Genomic DNA, 22,800 nt, shown 5'->3' on the forward strand with positions numbered 1-22,800 from the left:
GATTTTTTTGGTTACAAGGTTCACATCGTCGTATTTACCGATTAGGTCAACATTTTGGGGTTTTTACTGGCAATGACGAAATGCAGGTGTTTATCTGTGGAAAATAACGGCGTTGACGACCTACTCAACATCTAATTTACTAGTAAGCCTACTTAGACTATGTGTGGTTCAGTATTTAGAAAAGGCCATTAAGCAGATGTAAAAAACTCTAGTCTAAAAGGGTTTTCATGAAAAAAAAAAAAAAAAACTGTTTGGTACCATAATTGAAAAGCAACTTTGAGAGAGACCATTTAGTGGAAACATACTTCAAAAGTCCTTTAATGTGACCAACTAATAAATTTTAATATGTTTAAACTCGCAAAAAAAAAAAAAAAAAAAATTTGCCGCAACTTTTATGTTTAATTTGTGTTTGAGTATGATATAAAAGATATGTATTGACAATTTATAAATTAAAAAAGTCACGTTTCTTTTTTGGCTAAAAAAATCAAATGGAAAATAATCAAATCAAAGTTGAATCTTTCTCAATTTAAAAAAAAGGCTAATTTCATTATAACAAACGTGACCACGATGCCTCAAGGAAAGAAATACACCATACCTAATAATTAGATGCATCCTTATATATTTTCTAAATTTAAGGCTATTTGATCATGTAAATTTGCCATGTTAGAATATGCATCATGGCACTAACCCCCTAATTTTATGATATGTTATTTGATTAGTATTTTCACCCATCAATTCTCATAACCATGTTATTTGTACATGCAAGGTTTTTGGTGAATGTATCATGCTTGATAAGCATCTATAGCTTGAGCAACTAAAACAAATTGCCAAAATTCATCTTCCTTTTTTTCATGGTTTTCATTTTCAAGAGAATCATTCATAACTGGTTAAACAAAATATAGAGTAAGAGTAAGAGAGGTAATGAATAAGCATGATCATCTATTGAGAGAACAATTATCAACTATCATATATGTGCAAACTCCAAAAAAAGAAAAAAAGAGAGAATACCACTTAAAATTAGGTCTCGCATAGAGCACAAATGAAAATAGAGTTCACAAGTAAGGCAAATAGAATATGAATAAGTAGTGCAAAAAGATCTCACATATAAACAATGTAGAATATCAAAGAGTTCAAATGAGTTGCTCAATGTGACTAAGCTCTTCAAACCCATACTCGAGTTACTCAACTCTTACGTCATCGCCGATCAAATTCATGAATATTTACCCATTGTTTTTCTTTTCTGCAAAATGAGAGAATGCAAAAAAGAAAAGAAAAATATAACTTTAGACCTGCGAAATCTCAAGTATGGCATTTAAGGTCTTTACAATTTACACAATAGGTTGCTTAGGGTGGATTTGGTAACATTTATGTTTCCTAAAGAATCTCTATTCATAAATAATTTTCTCTATTTCTATTTTCTGGATGAGTTTCTGAGTAGAAAAATGTATTTAGTAATTGCATAAAATATCTATTCTCAAAATAGATAAAGGACATAACTACATTTGGTATGATCCTAAAAATTTCTATTCCTAATTTTTTTTAATTTAATTATAAAAATGTTAGTGGAGACTTAACATTTCATGTTTGAATAAAATTGGACTTTTATAATGATTTAATTTATCAAGATATTTTAAGATAGCCTAAGAAAATTCAACGTAATATTTTTTTTTTTTTTTTTTTTTATGACCGTAGAGAAACCCGTAAGTCAACAATCGGCGGGCAAACCTTGGGGCCCATAGAGGAACCCACCACCCCCGTGAAGTGGGTAAGTCCACATGTGATGTACTGGGATTCAAACTTCTCCCCTTCGTGAGGGGGAGAAAGCCCGAAACCAGCAGCGCCATTCAGTGCGGTGGTAAATTCAACATAATAGTTAGTCAATGAATAGTTGGAAAATGGCAACAAAGAGTCACACTACTTTATAGCCCGCAATATAATAAGTTTGATAGAAAATCTTTGGTCAATGATAATAAATAGTTACATAGACCTTTTGAGCTTTTTTTAGTTATAAGAAGAAGAGCAAACACTCTTTGGATTTGCTAAGCTTTCGGGACCTAGTATTGTCTCTAAAAGAAAACAATATTAAAAAATCCATATATTAAACCTCTACAAGCTTATTCAATTTTCATCAAAATCTTGTTTATGCTAGACTAAATCTAAACTAGATAATACTAAAATCTTGCTGAATTGCTCAAAATCTAATTTCTTATTTTTTTCCTAAAGTTTTGAATTTTTTATTCCAAAAATGGGGACTTGGATTGGGTTAGGCGACCGGACTTTGTATTGATTGTATAAAGGCGAGCATCGTTAGGTTGAGCTTGTTTTTTAAAATGACATTATTTCTCCTTTTGTTCTCAGGAATTAAAAGTAAGTTTTTTCTACTCCTTACTCTTATTTCAAATCTATTTCTTGGTAATTGATTTGTTTCAGGAAATAAAATAAAAAAAATTGATTAACGTTATCAAATGGATTATCGTTTTTTTTATTTAGAGAAAAAAGAAGAGAAAAATAGAGGAGGAGAAAGGTTACTAAAACAAGGCCTTATAACAGGATTCTAGGCGATTTGCAGAAGTGCCGTTGGTTCCGTTTGGGAGGTGAGGTACGGTAAAATGCACTTGAAGGGAAAAAAAGAAAAAAAAAAAAGAAAAAGAAGCCGCAAATCTTTCTTACCAGTCATCCGCTGCTTGGTCCCGGACCCGCACGAGTCACCACAAAACAAGACACGAAAAATTTGAATCCTGAAAAACAGGCAGAGAAAACGCACTGTCTTGTTCTCCACCCCCCCTTGTCCCTCTCGCCGCAGTCGCTGTTCTCCAGCGAGAGTGAGTGCACTCTACTCTTCACCTCTATCTCTCTATCTCTCTCTCTCTCTCTGCAAGTTAATTTGTCTCATTCTTCATCTAATTCCACACCCCCTCACCACCATCATTATTCATCACCACCATCTCGAATCCTCTCTTTTCACGCCCCGTAAATTTCAGCGCTTTTTCCTACACCCCCCTCGCGCTTTAAAAGGGCATCGTTCGATGAATGCTTTTGCTTTGTTCCCGTCGCGTGCGCTCGTCCAGATCTGCGACCCGAATGGACCCCCGGGTTTTCTCGCTTTCTTGATTCTTGATTCTTGATCCTGCACAGGTTCCGGCGTCGAGAATGCGGCCGTAGGGTTGCGAATTTGCTCTCTCTCTTTTCTTTTCTTTTCCTTTCCTTTTTGGCCTTTTTCTTGGAGCCGTTTTTGTGATCGCACTCCTTGGATTTCGCCGGATGGGATCGGGCGCTAGCAAGGCGTCCCCGAGCCGGCCTCGGAGGGATCGATCCAAAGGGAAAGGTAGGGTTTTCCAGTCGTCCTGCCTCGGGACCCCCTCTGGATCTCACGACAATGACGATGGCGATCAGGTGGGTGTTCCCATTTCTTTCTTTAGCTAATCGAGCCGGCGTTTCGATCTTTATGGGTTGCTGTCGCTTGCATTTTCGATGCGCGGCTTAGTTTCGGGTTCGATTTTGCGTGTGGTTTTTGTTGGGCAAAGGATCTGTATTGGCTAGGTTGCTTGCATTTCTGGAAAATCAGTGATTTCGATTAGGACAGGCAGTCCGTTGGGTTAGTTTCTATTCGTTTTTATGCTTCAGTTTCGATTCTTGCATTTCGAGGGCCAATTTAATCAGAAGGAGGTGGACTATATTGGCCCTGTGGAGCATGATATCTTTAGCTCTCTTCTTTGTGTGGTGAAACCGGAGCGCAGAGGCTTATGGGAGAGTGTGATCTTCCGAATGTCATTAACTCGATTGTCCTCTTTCAGGTTTTCGAACATCATGACAAAGATGATGACTTCGGTTCTTTTACAAACCGCAACGGAACAGTGAGGGATGAGGTTAAGGTCGAATGTCACAGGAAAGCTGAAGTTGATTCCTCAACTGATATGTCTTGTATGTCCTCTGATAATGAGTTTCAAGAATGGAACCAACCTAGTGGGGTCGGTCCTGTTGCTAGCGCTGGAAGTAGCTCTATCCAAGCTTCTTCGACTCAGTCCTCAAATCCTGCCAATCGCTTCCTTTCTCGCTTTAGTTTTTTTCCTGGCAACGTGAGCTTCAGACTGAGCAGAGCAACCAGCGTACGATCTTCAAGGGATTATAATCTCTCTCCAACAAATCTTACAGTAGAGGACAATGAAGAGGACTTTCATTTGCATGGATCACCTCCCAGTGGGTTGGTGAATTTGAATGGATCTCAACAAGGTAGTTACTTTGGTCCTATGTTTTTTATGACTAGAAGTGACACAAAATGCAATGCACACACTGCCAATTAACAGGTCAAATCCTGTCATCCGATTGTTTGAATGATTACTTAGCCAATTTTTTCAATCTTTTGCACACATTACTTAGTTAGTGATGTTAGCAATGCCGAAATTGGGGTTGACCTACCAAACTCAATGTTCTACATCAACATTTATTGAACCAGGGAATGTAGAAAGTGGACTTCCTGAAAGACGAGCCACAGCTCGCGAACCTGTTGAAAGGAATGTCCGTTTCAGTAGAACCCTCAGTGTGGGAAGGCTTCGTGATAGAGTTCTCCGTCGATCATCATTATCTGAATTGTCATTTGGCGCAATGCAGCTTGGAGAGGTGAGAAATGATACTGAAGGTAGTGAAGGACAGGTGTTGAGTGTTGAGACGACAGATTCAGCCCCTGCTGATATTTCAGCACCATCTGCATCGACATCAGGATACTCTCCTTCTGGCCTGTCTCGCACCTTATTTAACAACCAAGATCATGACATAGAGGCAACGCGATCAAGGGAGGCTAGGTACCGTGATTTATTGGAACATCGGACAGATTTCCTTGAACGTCGGAGGCGAATACGTTCTCAGGTGAGTAAAATTTCTTCTTTCCTTTCTTGATGTTTGTGTATTCTTACTATTCAACAAGGTAAATAATTTTTACAGTGACAGGGGAGCATTTATCATCTATATATGGTACTGCAAAGTCCATTCATGTCATCTTGATTCTCATTATGAAAGGAAGAGTAACAAAAGGTTTGGGAATGACATAAGGCATGAAAGTAATAAATGACCTTTTCGTATTTCGAGGTTTGCTATTATCAAAGTGTTTTTGCAATATTACAGATATCTAGTGCTTTTACTTTTCAAGAAATAACTTTTTCGATGCCTTTGTAGGATATGCATTGAATTGTGAAATTCTTTTAATCCAAAATCTTGCATTATGGGTATTTTATGCTTTATTTGTATGAGTCATTCTTTTCTCCATTGTAGTTCATTTGTCATTGTCATTCTTAGTCACTCTAGTTGAGTTGAACGAAGCCACATAAAGTGTGGTCAATTGACTAGTTTCACCTTCACGTCCATAGTTACCTCTAAAATGCTTATCCATCGATCTGCAAATCTTCCTTGTCCTGAAATTTTCCAGTCATATATGTAGGGAAGCACAAGTTAAAGTCTACTGGTTAGAATTAGGTAATATGCAATGCTTGAATTAGGGGAACCATGTACAGCATCTGCTTGTATGTTACCTGAACACCATCACGTGTTCAGGCTATTTTTTGAATTCGCTGGATAGTTGTTGATCTTAGGCCATGGTATCATTATCCATTTTCTTCTTACCTAGCTGAAATTAGATTAAAATCCCCTGGGACATCTTTAATATTGTAGGTTCGCGCTCTACAGAGATTAGGAAGCCGTTTTGAGAACCTGTCTGGCCATGAGAGATCTTGCATTCTATCTGGTCAGCATAGGACAGGTCGCTGCACATGTCGTAGCAGTACTCGTGATGCCACTTCAAATGATGATGCTAATGCTAGGGCTAGCATATCAAGAATCGTAATGCTGGCTGAAGCTTTATTTGAGGTACTTAAGTTTGATTACCATTTTATAGTACTTTTTACGAATTTATCGTTATCTGTTTTTTTTTTTTGGTCGGTTATCGTTATCTGTTTAAGTTGAATATTTTCATACTTAATTTACTTAGGTTCTGGATGAAATTCACCAGCAATCCGTTGTTTTATCCTCCCGGCCTTCTGTGTCTTCAATTGGATCTGTTCCTGCACCCAATGAAGTTGTGGATTCTCTGCCAACCAGATTGTACAAAAAGTTGCAAAAGAATCAGAATGAAGAGGCTGCACAGTATGTCTTGTTTATTCTACTCATGAGCCTTAACCAACATTTCTAGTCTTTTGTGGATGAACCATTAGTTTGCCCATTCTGTATGTTAAGTCATGGTTTCCCCTTCCAAAAGCATATTCTCCTAGATATTAATATATCTAATAATGTGTTACCATCTTATTATGATTTAGTATTTAGTGCAATCTAGAGTCGTAGCTTCTAATTAAATTTGGTATATTGCTGTTGAATCATATAAATTTTTTTAGAGAATCACCTGTTTTGACTATATGCTTGGGTGGATGGACATCATTTGTAGTCATGCGTGTATCTATGTATGTATCTGTGCGTCTGCCCTCTTGCCTGCATCTGTGCGTGCACATGCTTATGTGCACTTCTTCCTATCAATAAGTATTACTGGTGAATTTGTTTGATTTTGCGGGTCTTCTCTTTTCTTTGAGTTGAGTGTTTTCCTGATAAATTTGTGTTTTTGAAGTTCTTAAGTTTAAAACATGCCACGATGTTTCACTGGCACTTACATCTGATTTGTATTCAAGTTTCTGGAGTCTGGCCCTCATAATGCCTTCTGTGTCATGCAAAATGCGACAGATGTTACATATGCCTTGTGGAGTATGAAGATGGTGACAGTATGCGAATACTTCCATGCAATCATGAGTTTCATAGGACATGTGTAGACAAATGGCTTAAGGAGATTCACAGGTACGTTTCTGGCTACGGTTAGTAACCGTGTTCGCATTAAGCACTTCTGCAGTCGGTGTGCTACCAAGAGGGACAGAGTTTATCTTCTCCAGCCTACCCCATATACTAGTTTTTTAATTAGTTGCCATGGCTGGCTAAATAATATTGATGGGTACATGTTCCACAGGGTATGTCCACTTTGTCGTGGGGATATATGCCGGTCGGATTCATTTTCTGCTGAAGATGAAGCGAATCAGTTAGCTATCTGATAATGAAGATTATAGCCTTTTTCTGCGCTTGGCGGTGAAAGGCTATGCAGACTCCCGAGGATTGACAGTAAAGCGCGACTCATTGTTAAGTTCAGTCATTTTCCACCAGTATGCAGTTGGCTTTCGATTTATTGAGAAATCCACTACTGGTAGGAATGGACTGAACTACTTGCCATCTGCAGATCTCCTTGTGGAGAGAGAGGGAGAGAGAGAGAGAGAGAGAGAGAGGGTTTCCTCTTTTATAGTCTTCTGCTCCATCATTCCCTCAATGAAGATGCTGGCTTTTTGGGTTGTTGACATGATTGTCAGGGAAATTGCCGGCGTCTAATCATGAATGACCGGCAGAAATTCTTTACCCTTTTTGCATTGATACCGGAGATTAAAATAGGGAATCCACAATGTTTGCATAGTGTTCATATGCAAGTTCAGTGCTCAAGATGGGTCTTTTTATTCAGCTTCAATTCACTTTCGACTCCAGCATAGTAGCGGTCATCAAGCGACTCGACGCTTGAAGCCGAATGTGTTTGCTATCCCTGTATCATGTGCGATCCCTTGATGCCTTCTTGTTTGGGGAGTATTTCACGAAATGAACGAGACATTACTGGATCAAACAATGTCAACCCTCTCTTCTTTATGACTAATTTCTTCGGTATTTTATCTTTTGATCCGTTAATTTCTTCCTAATTTTCGAGTTTTCCAATCGAAGGCGTAAGCTTGTAGGATCGGATGAGGGACTTGCCATCTCTCTACCATTAGTGGTAATTTTTAAGTGTTTTGATTCTCAATATCTGTTATTAAGTTATGTGAATAAAAATTACCCAAGAGTGCCTTCACGAAATTATTGTTGTAAATAATGAAAACTACCATGGTTGCAGTTCATCCGGATTTGCAACGGATATGGTCCATTCAAGAATCTTTCACTTTGTAATAGCATTATCAGGATGATAATGGAGATCAAGTCAAATGTTTGAGTGATTATATGATTGAAACATTTAAATTGAGTATAATCGACATTCGACCAAATTCTATTTTCTAAACAACCCTCTTTTAGCCCCCTTTTCAGGGAAAGTCGTTACACTCTTCTCATTTAGCATGTTGATAGTACAATTTAATGGGTTTCAAATCATTTGTTCTTTCGAATCGAAAAAAAAAAAAAAAGCCATTTATTCTAGGGAAAATTGTCCAAAAAAGTTCTAAACCTATTGCACTTTTACAAATTCAGTCATAAATCTTTTAACTTTGCCAATTGAGTCATAAATCTTTTTACTGCTTAACGATTCAATCCATCCGGCCAATTTTGGCCGGAAAATGGTGACGTGGACGTTGGCGGTGCCATGTAGGATTGCCGGCACTAATGTTGACAATTTTTAATAATATTTTAATAATTTTTTTGAATTATTTCTATTTTTCCCCTTTTTTTTTTGGGCCTTTTCCTTGGCCTTTTTTCCGATGGCCAGCCATAGGCAATGGCTGACCATCGGCCATAGTCACTCGGTTGGTCTCCCTTGCCACAGGCAAGGCCTAGCTGGGCAAGGAGGAGCACTGGCGAGGGGAGCCCTTGGCTAGGCACGGCTTGGCAAGGGTTGCCTAGATGAGGCTAACCCTCCCCCAAGCCAGGGTGGCCTTGCCAGGCATCGGCCAGGTGATGGCAACGCCGGGCGAGGCTGCCCTAGCCCCGGCAAGGGCCCGCCTCACTAGATCTGGTAAAGGGAGTCCTCGCTGGAGCTCACCCTCGCCCAGGCGAGCATCGGCCTTGCCCCTGGGTGGGTGGGCAACGGCTAGCCACCGGCCACAAGCCGATGCTTGTCCAACCAGGGGCAAGGGCCGGCCTCGCCAGATCTGGTCTGGGCGAGGGCGAGGGCTCCCCTCGCTAGATCTAGTTTGGGCGAGGTTGACGCTCACCGGGGTGAGGGCGAGGGCTCCCCTTGCCAGATCTGGCGAGGCCAGCCCTCGCCGGGGCCAAGGTGGCCTTGCTCGATGTCGCCGTCGCCCGACGAGGGGTTGGCCTCGTCTAGGCGACCTTTGTCGGGCCACACCTAGGTGAGGGCTCCTCTCACCGGTGCTCCTCCTCGCCTGGCCAGGCCTCGCCTGTGGCAGGCGAGGCCACCCAACTGGCTTTGGCGGTGGCTAGCCATCGCCTGTGGGCGATGGCCTGGGCCATCGGAAAAGGCCAAGGAAAAAGCTAAAAAAAAAAAAGGAAAAAGGGAAAAAATTCAAAAAAATTCAATTTTTTTAAATATTAAAATATTATTAAAAACTGTCAACGTCAATATCGACACTATGTGGCAATTTGTTAAGATCCACGTCGCGCATTTTAGGTTAAAATTACCAAAATGGGTGAATCGACAAGAAAGTAAAAAGATTTATGACTCAATCAAGAAAGTTAAAAGATTTATGTCGAATTGGTAAAAGTGCAATATGTTTAAGAATTTTTGACAATTTTCCCTTTATTCCAAAATAGTCCTGAAATAAAAATCAAAACCGAAACGGTTCAACCATTTAAATCGGTTCACATACAACAACAACAAAAAAAAAACATTTAAACCGGTCTAGAGACCAGAGAATCCCCGACAGACACCTCCTCTTCTCAGCAACAATCGAAGCGAGAAATTTGCAGAGAAAAAGGTAAGAGAACGGAGAGCTGGTCGGAGCTTCCGTTCGAGGAGAGAAAAGACGATGAACTCGAACGCCGGCGGCTTCTCCGACGACCTCATCAACAACCCCCAAACCGACCACCCTCCCGACGTCCTCCTCCCCCACCCTCACCTCCCCCAACCTCCCCCTCCCCAGCAGCAGCAGCAGCGCCGCCCTCGCGGGTTCGCCGCCACCGCCGCGGCCGCCGCGACGGCGGTCCCCGGCAAGGGGAAGAGGGAGAGGGAGAAGGAGAAGGAGCGCACCAAGCTCCGGGAGCGCCACCGCCGCGCCATCACCAGCCGGATGCTCGCCGGGCTCCGCCAGTACGGCAACTTCCCCCTCCCCGCGCGCGCGGACATGAACGACGTCCTCGCCGCCCTCGCCCGCGAGGCCGGCTGGACGGTCGAGGCCGACGGCACCACGTACCGGCAGTCCCCGCCGCCTTCTCAGCTGGTACGGTCCTCACCGATTTTTGCCTCCTTCATTGCTCGATCCGTCGCGTCCGCGCGATGTCTTGACAGGAATTGAGGTGGAATTACGGGAGAAAGTGGAGGGATCGAAAGAGATTGCTTTTGCTTCTGATGTGATGGTGCTGGTTGTGTGGCGACAGGCGACATTTTCTGCTAGGTCGATGGATAGCCCTGCGTCTGCGGCTTCTTTGAAGAGTTATGGTGTTAAGACGACTTTGGATTCCCAGCCTTCTGCTGTTATGAGGATGGACGAGAGCTTGTCCCCTGCTTCTCTTGATTCCGTTGTGATTGCTGAGAAGGATCCGAAGAGTGTGAAATATGGCAACGCTAGTCCTATCAATTCAGTCATCGAATGCTTGGATGCTGAGCAGGTATCATCCTTTTACTGCAATCATGGGGGTCATAACCATCATCGCGTTGATGATAATTTGTTGAAGAATGGAAACAGTTCGGTTAAGCAAGCGAACACAGCTGATATCAAATTGGAAGAGAATCTCACAAATCAATCTTTTTTCACTAAAGGCGCTCTTTTTTTTGTTGTTGTTAAGTTAGCTGGTCCACAACTCAATAATGGGTTGTTGCTGTCTAACTTGAATATGATTAGTTTTTTATCGAATTGCCAGATTAAAAATAACTTTTTTTTTCTTCAGTAAGCAGTTGATTTCATTCTTGATCCATAAGAAAATAAGATATCTAATAGGTTATTTAATATGTGCAGCTAATTCATGATGTCAGTTCTGTGGACCATCAAAATGTGTTTACAGACACAGAGTTTGTTCCAGTTTATGTGAAACTAGTAAGTACATTTCCTACTTCAGCCTGTAATGTATTGATATTCACAAGAGAAAATTTTGATTTTTTTTTTTTTTTTTTTGTCTGTCTGTTTGCTATTTTAATATTTTTCTCTTCCAAAAAGATATATCTTTTTATTTATAATCTGAGATTACTCTATATATTCATACCAAGACACTTGAGCTCCTGTGACAGGACGGTACCATCAACAATTACTGTCAGCTGGTTGATCAGGAGGTCGTGAGACAAGAGCTAAATCATATAAAGTCATTAAATGCAGATGGTGTTGTTGTGGATTGTTGGTGGGGTATCGTTGAAGGCTGGAATCCTCAGAGATATGTCTGGTCTGGTTATAGAGAATTATTCCACATCATCAGGGAATTCAAGCTGAAACTGCAGGTAGCTGTAAGCCTCTATCTATCAAATGATAATTTTGATCTTTTGTGTTCATTTAAATTTTCATTTTATGTGTCTTTTGTTGATTTCAGTTTAAAGTTCCAATTCATAATTGTCTTTATTATTTTGGATGGTAAAATTCTATCTTTCCGTTTTTCGAGAATGTTGCTCCAGAACGGTTTTTGTTTGAGCAAGAGCAGGAATTATGTTTTTTCTGTTTTGTATCTCAAGTTGGGTTTGGCTCCTTGTCTGGTCTTTAAAGGATTTGCCAACTTTTATATATTTATGGAGATTAATACTTTTTATCCTTGTATTTCAGATCCAATATATAGTTGTTTGTCTGCATTTATGTGTCAAAATATTTTTCTCTGATGGAGTGAATGTATTTTGATATGTTTTCCCAATCTTGGAGGTTGTGTTGGCATTTCATGAGTATGGAGGAAATGATTCAGGTGATTTCTCAGTCTCTCTCCCTCAGTGGGTTCTGGAGATTGGAAAGGAAAACGAGGATATATTCTTTGCAGACCGCGAAGGAAGGAGAAACACTGAATGCTTGAGTTGGGGCATTGACAAAGAACGAGTGCTTAAGGGAAGGACTGCTATTGAGGTATGTAATACTTCAATTTCCTCTCAATACTTACCAATTGTTCATCTTTTATTTATATTCATATAGATATTTCTTTGCAAGAAAATTATTTGTAAACTAAGAGTTTTTTCTGTTGCAAACCTGCTGTGCATAAGTTATGGAGGTACAGATAATATACCTGACAGTTCTTTATGGATTGGGTAATACATGCAGGTATATTTTGATTTAATGAGAAGCTTCCGAACAGAGTTTGATGACTTTTTCTGTGAGGGTCTCATTACTGCGGTTGAAATTGGATTGGGACCAAATGGGGAACTTAAGTATCCTTCTTTTCCAGAGAGGATGGGATGGAGGTACCCCGGTGTTGGTGAATTTCAGGTATTGGTTGCACAGTGTACATTTCCTTCTTTTTCAATTGGTGTATTGTTGGAAGTTCTTAGGCTGTGTCTGGGAAATACATCTAGGAAGAATGACTATCGTCATAGTTGAATCTCCTAATGTACCATGTTTTAGTTTTAAGTACAATTAATACCCCATAGATTGAATGACCATCAGTCTGGATCTCTATCATGGTACATCCTCAGATTGGTGTTGTTTAGTTGCCTCCTGCTCTCACATTGGTTAGTAGAACAGTGCGTGTTGCACGGATGTCGTGATGGGTACAATCATTCTGCATTTCCTTCTCTTTTGTGATTTTGACAAATATTGAGAGCTTTGAGCTAGGGCATACTTTTGAGGTCAAATTTTGATGCTTGTTATAAGCTGGCTTCAACATTACTATATAAGCAAAACATGCATTTCTGCAGCAGTCCTTCACTTGTGAATCCTTACATTGGAAAATCCAGATGAACTAGTGTATCTATGAAAGTTAAGCTGATCAAAACTTGGATTAGGAAGTGAATCAGTTCATCCTTTTGTGCATTATCTTTTGAATAGACCTGAAATTTGTAGCCTAGTGCCATAACTAATTACAATCACTTCTAAGTTAAAAAAAGAGAAAAAAAAAAAAGAAAAAAAGAAAAAAGAAAAGAGATGAGGATATAATAGTTATTACTAGGTGGAAAGTGTAGCCAGGTCATTGCTACTGGCAAAGGTTGCTTTCATTTTGTGGAGATTGGCTCACTCAATTTCTGTAAATCATTAATGATGGCCTAAAAGTCGAAGCCTCTACCCTTGAGAGTGGTTCGAGGTGATAGAGTCTCTAACCAATATTGTTTCAGTGACTCATGTAAGTGAAAGATTTGTTGTGGCATACTCATAACCATCACGAAGTGACCGCACGTGCTGCTCATGGTAATAAAGCTCCTGATAGAGAAAATAAGAAAAACAAGCCTCAGGAACAGTAACAAACTTGGTTTGCAGCTATAAAATCTAAGTTGAACTCCACCTTCAAAGTCCTTTTGCAAGCCATGATAATTCTTCATAAAATGCTTCTTATCCTGTGGGCAATTGCTTTATCTATTTCTTAGAGCAGCTGCTGGGCTTCATTTCTTTCAGTCCTATTAGCACTAAGCCTCTTCATTTTTATTAACATAAACTTCAATGTGAATCTGTGATGTAGTGTTATGATAAGTATTTACAGCAAAATTTGCGGAAAGCAGCTAAAATGCGTGGGCACTCCTTTTGGGCTAGGGGGCCTGACAATGCTGGTCAATATAATTCTAGGCCTCATGAGACAGGGTTTTTCTGTGAACGAGGGGATTATGATAGCTATTATGGGCGTTTCTTCCTCCACTGGTATGCACAGACTCTGATGGACCATGCTGATAGCGTTCTGTCCCTTGCTAATCTTGCATTCGAGGAGGCTAATATCATTGTAAAGGTAGACTCAATATGTTCTTTTCTTTAAATATTTAGCTACATTCCCATTGATTGGTAAATCCATGGTTCTATAGCAGTGTTGTTGTTAACCTTTCTGATATCATAAGCTAGACTTATATCCTACGCATTATGGAATCCTAGTGCAACCCATAGTTTTGTTCAGTGCTGCACAGAGGGTGAGCACGGTTCAATTTAGTTCAGCTTGGATCTCCAAATCCTATTAAAGAGATTTGATTTGGGAAATTCGGAAACCAAATTCAACTGAATAGGGAAGTGAAACTGAACTCAATTTGGCACTTTTGTTTGGTTCCAAACATCACCCGACTGAATTATCATTTCTCTTTCACTTCATTGACCACAAATTTTAGAAATTTGGATTATTCAATTTTAAAATATTAAAAGTAGGCCTCTAGAACAAGAACAACAATGACGAAACATTGAACATGCGAAAGGTGCTAAACAGATCAACAAATAGATGAATTTCATAAAAGTGGATGGCTAAAGGTTAGAACAACATATTTTGAGACCAAAGTGTCACAGGCTCGCCTGCTTTAATCACTCTAGAAACCCTTCAACAACAACCTCCACATCAGAGATAATTAAAAAGAGAAAAAAGAAAAATTCAGTTTTGTTTGACAGTGGGGAGTTTTCATTTCTTTGAGAAAATTTTTGACCAACCTCCAAATTTGCAGTCCTGGCAGCCACCTACTACTTCACAACTGCCAATTTTTGCGAGTTATGCCTAAAATGGCTTGTGCTCATTTCACCCTTCAATGTACATGAAGATCTCCGTTTCCGGTAGTTTGTACTATTATGGTCCCTATTAGGGTCTTTCATGCCTTATGGGTTCTAAGAGGTTCTAGGCAGTTGATGAATCTTCCTTTTCAGATTACAAATGAGCAAATTTATCACAATTGCTTACATATTAAATTTTATCAGGAAGTTTCTTGCTGCCAAGTCCTGGCATAAGGGATATTGGTTTGTCTCGCCCTGGTGTCATCAGTCGAATTTGTCAAAAAGTATAATAAAAGTTGAGAACCTTGTGTCATCAGTTGTTTAGCCTTTTAATTGGTGTGATCAAGTGCTAACCTTTTCAGAAAACTGCAGTCAAGTCTCAACCATCATGTTTTCGATTTCCATCTGTGGCTGCCTCAGAAGTTGTCGTGTAAGCCATTTCCACCTGGCAGACAGGCAATTTTTGTGAGGTCTTGATTACATTTTTACAAAGGATCGAAAACTAAAGTGTAATTTTCAAAAAGAATGTTGAACTTGATTGCATCAATCGAAATGCGTAGGATTCAATTGCACAATAAGATTTTAGGCTTCCAATGCACTTTTCTGCTGAATCTGCACGATAATCATCAATATAGTTTTTTTGAACCCTGAGCCTATCTGAACCTATACTTGAAGTTCAAACGGATGGATGCATCTTGTTTCTTTCTTTGTGTTCTGTTTTTATATGCATTAAGTGCAAGAAGTATAATGCAAAGATGAATTATGAGCAAGTTATAATGTGGAAAAACAATGCAATTTGCAGGTTCCTGCAGTTTATTGGTGGCACAAGACAGCTAGTCATGCAGCAGAGTTAACAGCAGGATACTATAACCCTACGAATCAGGATGGCTATTCTCCTGTTTTTGAAGTTCTTAAGAGACATTCTGTGACACTGAAGTTTGTTTGCTTGGGTTTACATAGTCAGGAAATTGATGAAAGTTCTGCAGATCCAGAAGGTTTAAATTGGCAGGTGTTGATCTTATTTGCTTTTTGTCCTGAAAAATTGCTATCTTACCAAGTTTGTATAGTTATTTTCTAACTCTCTTGAAATGCCTTTATGGATTGCCTCTACATATGCAGGTTTTAAATTCTGCATGGGATCGAGGTTTAGCAGTAGCAGGCGAGAATGCACCATCATGTTATGATAGAGATGGGTTCATGAGAATAGTTGAAATGGCAAAGCCAAGAAATGATCCTGATCGCCACCATTTCTCATTCTTCGTGTATCATCAGCCATCTTCTCTAGTTCAAAGCGCAATGGGTTTCTCAGAGCTGGACTTTGTCATCAAATGCATGCGTGGTAAGAATTTTAAGAGGAATTTTTCCCGGCTCTCAGATGAATAGAAGTACACTTTAAGGATATTGAGTTAGAGAAATGAGGATCAGTTTTCTATTTTTGTCATTCAATGAACATTTCATTTTTAATTTTGGAGACCAAGAATCGATGTTAGTGGGTCACTTGGGAGTTAGTAAATAGGACATCGCCAATTAAGAAATTGGCAACCATGTTTGGAATGTATTCAAGTTCAGTATCTATCTAAGGAAAGCTTTCCTCGTGTTTGAGAATAGGATGGAGTCCCTCAAGATATTGTCCGTTTGTAACAAGCTTTCTTTTTTGATCCACAGGAGGAATTCTGGAAGATCTACTACCATGTTGAAGCATTGACTACGCCACATTGTATGCTCGCGAATAGGCAAATACCCCTTAGAAAGATGTATTACCATGTTAATGCATCGAACAGGGCACTACCTTCTTCCCCATTTCTTTGGAAGTTTGATTCATATCCACATCGGTTCCAGCTGTCGGGACCAATGCCCAGCCATCTGGGGAGAAGCAAGAGTAAAATATTAGCAGAAGTAGCAGAGTCTTCTGACCTTTTCGGCTTCCCTCAACTTACGTCTTTGATCGTAGCTAAGTTTTATCTCAACCTTAAGAGGGAGCCTGGACAGATGCCGGAAGGATATGTTTTCTTTGTTTAGGCAACGTAATGAAGTACGAAACAGAGGGAACTTGCTAGGATTTTGAGGGGCGCTAATCCTCTTCGGGTAAGATAAATTTGGAAAAACCCCTTCATTTAACCTGGCACAGAAAGATAAATTTGGGAAAACGCTTAGTTTTGGTACTTTGGCCACGTGCTCTAAAACAGTAAAATCCTGCCGGGTCAGCATTTTCGATCACTAAAAATAGATTAGCTTATTAGAATTCAATTACGCTTTTACAACAAATTTTGGTACTTCTGGATACACTTATCCGTTCAAAAATCTAACAAAGCAATAATGTAATGTTTTCTCAAGAAGAAAGCGAGAAGAAACGAGTCAGTCGGAACAGATGCCCCCGCCAGAGATGCTCATGCGCGGTCGCCCAAGGAGTCGAACGCATTTGATGGGGGGGAAGATTTTGTCGATTGTTGATGGTATACAAAGGCATGTAGAACTTGTACGCGGAGTAATACTAATAAGATTAACATATTTATTGCGGTCACGGTCTAGGAAATCATAACTTGAACAGATGAAGACTGGCAAAGAAAACTTTCGGTCGGAAAGGAACCATCGAGGATACATCAAATCGCATCTGCTCACGCGATATGCATTTTAAATCAAAAGTTAATGCTTAAATTCAAAGACCATCCGCCTACCGGCCACGTCTTTCTTCTGAGGTCATGTTTTTGTAGGATTCCCCGATATTTTAAAGATAATTCTACATACCATGCAAAAGACTAGAGGAAAAGAATCTCGCCATATGAAACGAAGCAGTCGCTAGCATCCTCAGATCAACCACCTGGAGAACGTGGAGCCTTTCCTTTCTCGACCGTGCTGTCTTTGCTTACCTCCCCTTTCAGCAAAACGTAGCATCTAAACTTTTGGCCGCCTATGGAAATCAAATGCCTCTAAAGAGGCTGTGCAGACATTGTCTCGCAGTCAGCATTAACGCCAACTTTACTATTCGGAGATACAAATATGTTAACATTCTCATTCTAAATGAAGTATATTCATCACTGAATTGCATAAAATATTTACTTTTCAATCAGTTCGGTACATTAAAAATAAGATGGAATCACAAACAGAGGAAGGGTGCTATTGAATGGTCAGAAAAATCCGTCATCCTCAAAGTAAAGATACACGAAATACCAAAGAGCTCAATCTCTTCATTTGCAAACTAATGGGACAGCAGATCTTGTTGGCTCCTCCTATCTCAAATCCCAACCGTACAAACAGAGAAGAACTGAGGGAAAATAATTACTCGATCTCATCTTTTCCACGTCCTCTAGTAGTCAGATTTTATAAAAGCAGGTACTGCTTTTGAAAGAGCAATGTAGCCCACCAGACCGTCGAGACAGCAAGTCCCAGCTACTTGGCAATAGCATCATCACGGCTACAAACTTCTACATTGGGCCTTTGATGACATGAATTAACCCATGAACACCTTTGTACGCCAGAATGTGGGTAACGGTCAAACGGTAGGAACAAGCAGCCACGCACTTCCAAATCTCGAGAAGCGGACACCACAATGGAAGGAATCAGCACTAATTGCTTTCAATGTATTATTTAGGGTCCTGGTTATAATGACATGCTGATTTGCAAGGACAAAAGCAGCCTTGCTAGTATTAGAAGTGTGCATTCGGAAGAAAAATCCCAGTATCAGCAGTCCATTAGCCTGCTTAACCTTTCTCACTAAAAGAGAATGGCAATAGGACCAAGCTATATCGACTCATAAAAGAAGAACCAGAGGAGGGAAAAAAATGACTACAGCATACCTGAATTTGCTTTTGAGTGGCTCGCTTTGCCTCAAAAGGCAAGAGGAGAACCGAAGTTTTTGAAAATGAGCTAGAGGAGACAAGTTTTTAACAATTTCGGTTTCAACTGGCAGCTGAGTGTCAAACAAGGTGAGAATTACGCCTTCGTGAAAGGCAAAAAGATAAGAGGTGAGTACTGACTATAGATGCAACTGCCAAGGATGCGGGAACATGGATGAGAAGAGCACCATATCAGCTCACGGCACACAATACTACAATAGACTCAAAATACATCAAGCCAAGAAGGGAAGTACTAAGAGAAATACCACTCCAATTAGGAAATGGGAACAAAAAGGACATAGATTACGTACATAATGTCCTGCTTGGTAAGAATATTCATTCTAAGCAGCAAACAACTCAAATAGGTAATTTCCATGAATTTTGCAGAAAACGCAATAGGTAATCTCAATGCAATTAACATAACAGCAGAAACAGAAAACTTAATAAATTGTGCTGCTGACAAGAAAATGTGGGGACAAGAAGAGAACCATTTGCACATGAGCAACTGTTGCATAAGAATCACATTCCAAAGAAGAGCCTTGCTTTACCCGCAAATAACAGGAATGGCATGAGATGAAAAATGTGTTCAAGAAAGAACAAGAGAAAAAAGAGGAGAAGATTACACTTAGCTAGAACAATTGTACAGAGCTCTTCTACCCCGAACACAAGAAGTGCCCGAAGATATGGACAAGGCAAATATACGGTTGCCATAAAATAGAACCAGCGCCATTTCTCTTCTGCAAATTGGGAATCAAGCTTACTATCAATCATATATCCTAACTTCTTTAAATATTCTGGACAACCTTTGTATAGATGGAAGATAACAGAGAAAATATAAGAAGTTTAGCGCTCTAGAAGGCCCCATGGGGGAGGGTATAGCATGGTGCCAAGTAAGGTGCTTATTTGTCAGTGCTGTTCTTAAACTCAAAGAATCAAGATAATCTTTTACATGGAAAATAATGAGACGAGACACACTCATATGTATTTATTGATATTGCGAAACCTTAAGACATTTGTTCCCATCGAGGTTCTCCAACTGAACTCATTCTCAGTTCTTTCAATGTAAATGTGCTGCTATCATGAATCGGAAGGTAATTATCACATATGCCAGATACTAATAAATGTTGGCGCCAATCATGTAGGAGATTATATACAAGAGGCAAAGAAGTAGAGAGGAGTGTAGATGCATACCAAAATGAAGGAGCTACAAGAGGAATACCAACAAAGAATGACCATTTTTTGCATATACAGCTCCATTCAATGCACGAGTTCATTTCATTCTCCAAAATGAGAAAATGTATTTCACAATTACAATTACTTTGCCGTCTTTTAGGACAACCTGGAATGTAATTCCAGACAGTGTCCTGCCTAATGAATTAGCAATAATTTCTAAAGAGGGATTGCTCCTTAAAACTCTTTAAAAATTTCCATATCATCCCTAGACAATAGATGTGGAGTGCGTAACTATACCCGATGATGATTATATGAGACTTTCGCATTGGATGTGGCTAATACAGGAAATCCCATCCGAGCACAAGTGCAACTCCACGACGCGCATGAAAGAACAAGTCGATTGATCATATAACAGGAAGCTAAATGCAGAATAACCCGAAATACCATTCCGAGATAAAAGTGAGAATATTCCTCTGCACTATTTTGGTAAGCCGAACCACCAGCATCGACCATCAGCAGAGAAAAAGAAAAAAGTGCACTCCTTTTCCATAGACAAAAAAAAAAAAAAAATCGCATCCAAACATCAAAATAAGCGAGAAAAAGAAGCGAGTTCAACAAGGAAAATGAGAGATTAAAATGGTGTCCACGTTCTATTCCTAACTTTCACACACACACCCACCTACCAAGCAGCTTCCCCCCCTTTCTTCTCTTTCTTTAATGACCAGGCCCTGCGACCTCCGACTCAATCCAGCTAATTCGTCGGCTCAAACATTAAATTCACGTATCCAAACTCTCATCTCCTTCAACAAAATACGGAAAAACCCGAGATTTCCACAGAAAACCGCCGAAACGATGATCCGCACAGATCTACTTCCGAACCGAAACTACATCAGGCACCGAACTCCGACGCGAAATCTAACCCTTCGAGCTAACGCCGATCGAAGTTAGCCGGAAACCTCCACCTCACCGAACATAAAAGAAGCACTACCAGAGAGAGAGAGAGAGAGAGGAGAATAGAGAGAGATCGCCGAGCTCGAGATCTGAAGCGGCGGGAAAGAAGAAGACCTTCATTCACCTCGGCCTCCGATTCAGTTGATGCAAGGCGGGATCCAATTCGGCCCCCTGAGCCCCGTCGGAAGCTCCCCCGCGGCCCGAAGCGGTCCTCGAATCGGGGATGGATCGAGAAGAGGGGGAGGAATCATCGACGGCGGGCGGAACCAGGTCCCGACCTGCACCAAGCGAATCAGAGACCGCCGGTAAGCAGCCCAAACAAAAAATGACGGCCCGGCCGGGCGGAAGCGGCCATTGACGAGGCCTCCCGAGCTCCTGCTTCATCTTCCTCCCTCTTCGACCGGAAGAAGAAGCTGCTCGCGCTGTCGAGCATGCACAGGCTCGAACCTGGATTCGAAAAATCTTAGCCAGGCTCGCCTAGAGAGAGAAAATGAAGAGGGAGGAAGAGAGAGACGCAGCTTTAAAACCCTATGTAGACGATGGAGAGAGGGGGGTTAGGCGCGGCCCCCTGGTTATTTATAGGCACGACAGACCAATCGGACCGCGACACGTACCCAGGGGCCCCGCCCCCCGACCGAACTCTCGGGAATTGGGGGAGAAAATGAGCAGGTGCAACCGTCACCAAAAAAGAGGCTCATAAAAGGGCTGTGGGCGCACCCGGTGGTTGGTTTTCATTAGTTTGGCATTCGATGCCGCGGAAAAATTACCTGTAGAAGAGGATAATTTCCAAATTTGCAAAAAAATTTTACTCTCAGCTTCGATAACTAATTTTTTCCAACCTTAAATAGATAATATTTATAACGAATTTATTTTTCCATTAATTTTCATTGAATTTTACTATGAAAACATTTAGAATGTTTTACCATCATGTATCAGTTGTGATTTTTTTATAATATTGATTTAATTTAACAGAAATTAATGGCCACGTCCCGTTTCCTAAGTTTTCGACGCTCCGAGAAGCAGAGATTTTCCTAAGACCGCTGTCGCGCTCAGCTCCCGTGTGACGGAGTAGAAGGGCCCCTCGATTTGATGGAATTCACGAGACTGCCATTATGAGAGTCGGGGGGGGGGACGCCTAAGTTTTTTGACAGCGTGGAAGCTACAGTGTGCGCACGTGCTCGCGAAACGGGAACTGGCCAGCCCGTACAGATTCGCTCCAACAGTGGGACCGCTGGAAATTTATTTTATAATTTTTAGATTCGTCCGACATTTATTTTTTTTAATTTTATTTTTAATTATTTCCCGCCCCCACTCGTCCGAAATATCCTGCAATAAGCCTATATATTAAATAGGCCCCGCTGTCATGTCCGCCGTAAAATTTAGAGGACATCATATTCTGATTTTTTTCTCGCTTTATTAGAGCCATAAACCGGGAAGTATTTGGAACCCCTCACATCTTCATAAGCATATGCCAAGATTTGAACTTTCTTCATTTATCTTTTTTCCCGACTATTCTTTTCATGGGAAAAAAAATTATTACGAGTTTTCAAAGTGATGGAATCTTGTTTTAATTGGAAAAGACGACTCGATGATTGTGATTTTTGAATCGTAGTGTGACTTTTTATGATCTGCAAAAGGTAAATCTTTCATAATGCTAAATCTTCTTTAAGCCCGCCTTTGTCCTCTGGTGGCTTGAGCATCTTTGGAGTTCTCCTTTTTTGACTGAAATCCGGATAAATTCTTTTTCCTATGGTCAAAAAGGTGTCTCTAGTTAGGTTAGCCAAATTGTTTGGCCAATTGAAGAAAAAAAGGTTTTAGTTTAATCGACTAAGTTTCTCATTATATATTTAAAATTATGTAAGCGGAAGAAATCACCCGATGTTTGAAAGAATATGTAAATGCATTGAGTTTATGAATTTATTTGTTTCACGAAAAATGAATGATTCAATTTTTTTTTAAATAATTGTTTGTACTATTTGAAATAATCGGTCAATGAAAAACATTTCATGATTGACAATAATTTATGTATAAATATAATCATGAGCAATAAATATTTTTTTCGTTTTTTTATCTTTATAAATGATTATTTTTTATAAATATATATTTCAAATGATTTATTTTTCATGAAAAAGTTGCACCATAAATGTAGGGTTTCTTCTGCCCCAATCACGGAACTAGACCACCTTTGACTCGGAATAAAGCGTCCCAAATGACGTGTGTATGTTAGAGAGAGAGAGAGAGAGAGAGAGAGAGCATTTCAACATAACAAGCCTTTCTAGATGCCTTTGGAAAATTCGTGATGCTACTTTTTCCGCATATGCTGCCTTTCCAGA

At 40.1% G+C, this 22,800-nt stretch overlaps 2 protein-coding genes across 3 annotated transcripts; both read left to right on the plus strand.

Moving 5' to 3' along the window:
- Positions 1 to 2,734: 2,734 nt before the first annotated feature.
- Positions 2,735 to 7,739, plus strand: LOC104442332. Of its 2 annotated transcripts, XM_010055722.3 has the most exons (8): positions 2,735 to 2,822; positions 3,136 to 3,393; positions 3,795 to 4,230; positions 4,454 to 4,863; positions 5,662 to 5,856; positions 5,978 to 6,132; positions 6,718 to 6,828; positions 6,995 to 7,739. In XM_010055722.3, the coding sequence occupies exons 2-8, from the start codon at positions 3,262 to 3,264 to the stop codon at positions 7,074 to 7,076; spliced, it is 1,521 nt and encodes a 506-aa protein (XP_010054024.2). In that variant the 5' UTR covers positions 2,735 to 2,822; positions 3,136 to 3,261; the 3' UTR covers positions 7,077 to 7,739. The 2 variants fall into 2 exon arrangements, with proteins under 2 accessions (XP_010054024.2, XP_010054025.2); XM_010055723.3 differs by lacking the exon at positions 2,735 to 2,822 and having other exon boundaries at positions 2,854 to 3,393; positions 5,999 to 6,132.
- Positions 7,740 to 9,631: 1,892 nt separating this feature from the next.
- Positions 9,632 to 16,569, plus strand: LOC104443283 (beta-amylase 8). The gene is made up of 10 exons (XM_010056613.3): positions 9,632 to 10,163; positions 10,321 to 10,551; positions 10,899 to 10,976; positions 11,168 to 11,371; positions 11,781 to 11,975; positions 12,168 to 12,332; positions 13,516 to 13,776; positions 15,313 to 15,519; positions 15,630 to 15,849; positions 16,176 to 16,569. The coding sequence occupies exons 1-10, from the start codon at positions 9,753 to 9,755 to the stop codon at positions 16,205 to 16,207; spliced, it is 2,004 nt and encodes a 667-aa protein (XP_010054915.2). The 5' UTR covers positions 9,632 to 9,752; the 3' UTR covers positions 16,208 to 16,569.
- Positions 16,570 to 22,800: the final 6,231 nt, after the last annotated feature.

Source organism: Eucalyptus grandis, chromosome 2 (assembly GCF_016545825.1).
Source record: "Eucalyptus grandis isolate ANBG69807.140 chromosome 2, ASM1654582v1, whole genome shotgun sequence".
NCBI lineage: Eukaryota > Viridiplantae > Streptophyta > Magnoliopsida > Myrtales > Myrtaceae > Eucalyptus > Eucalyptus grandis.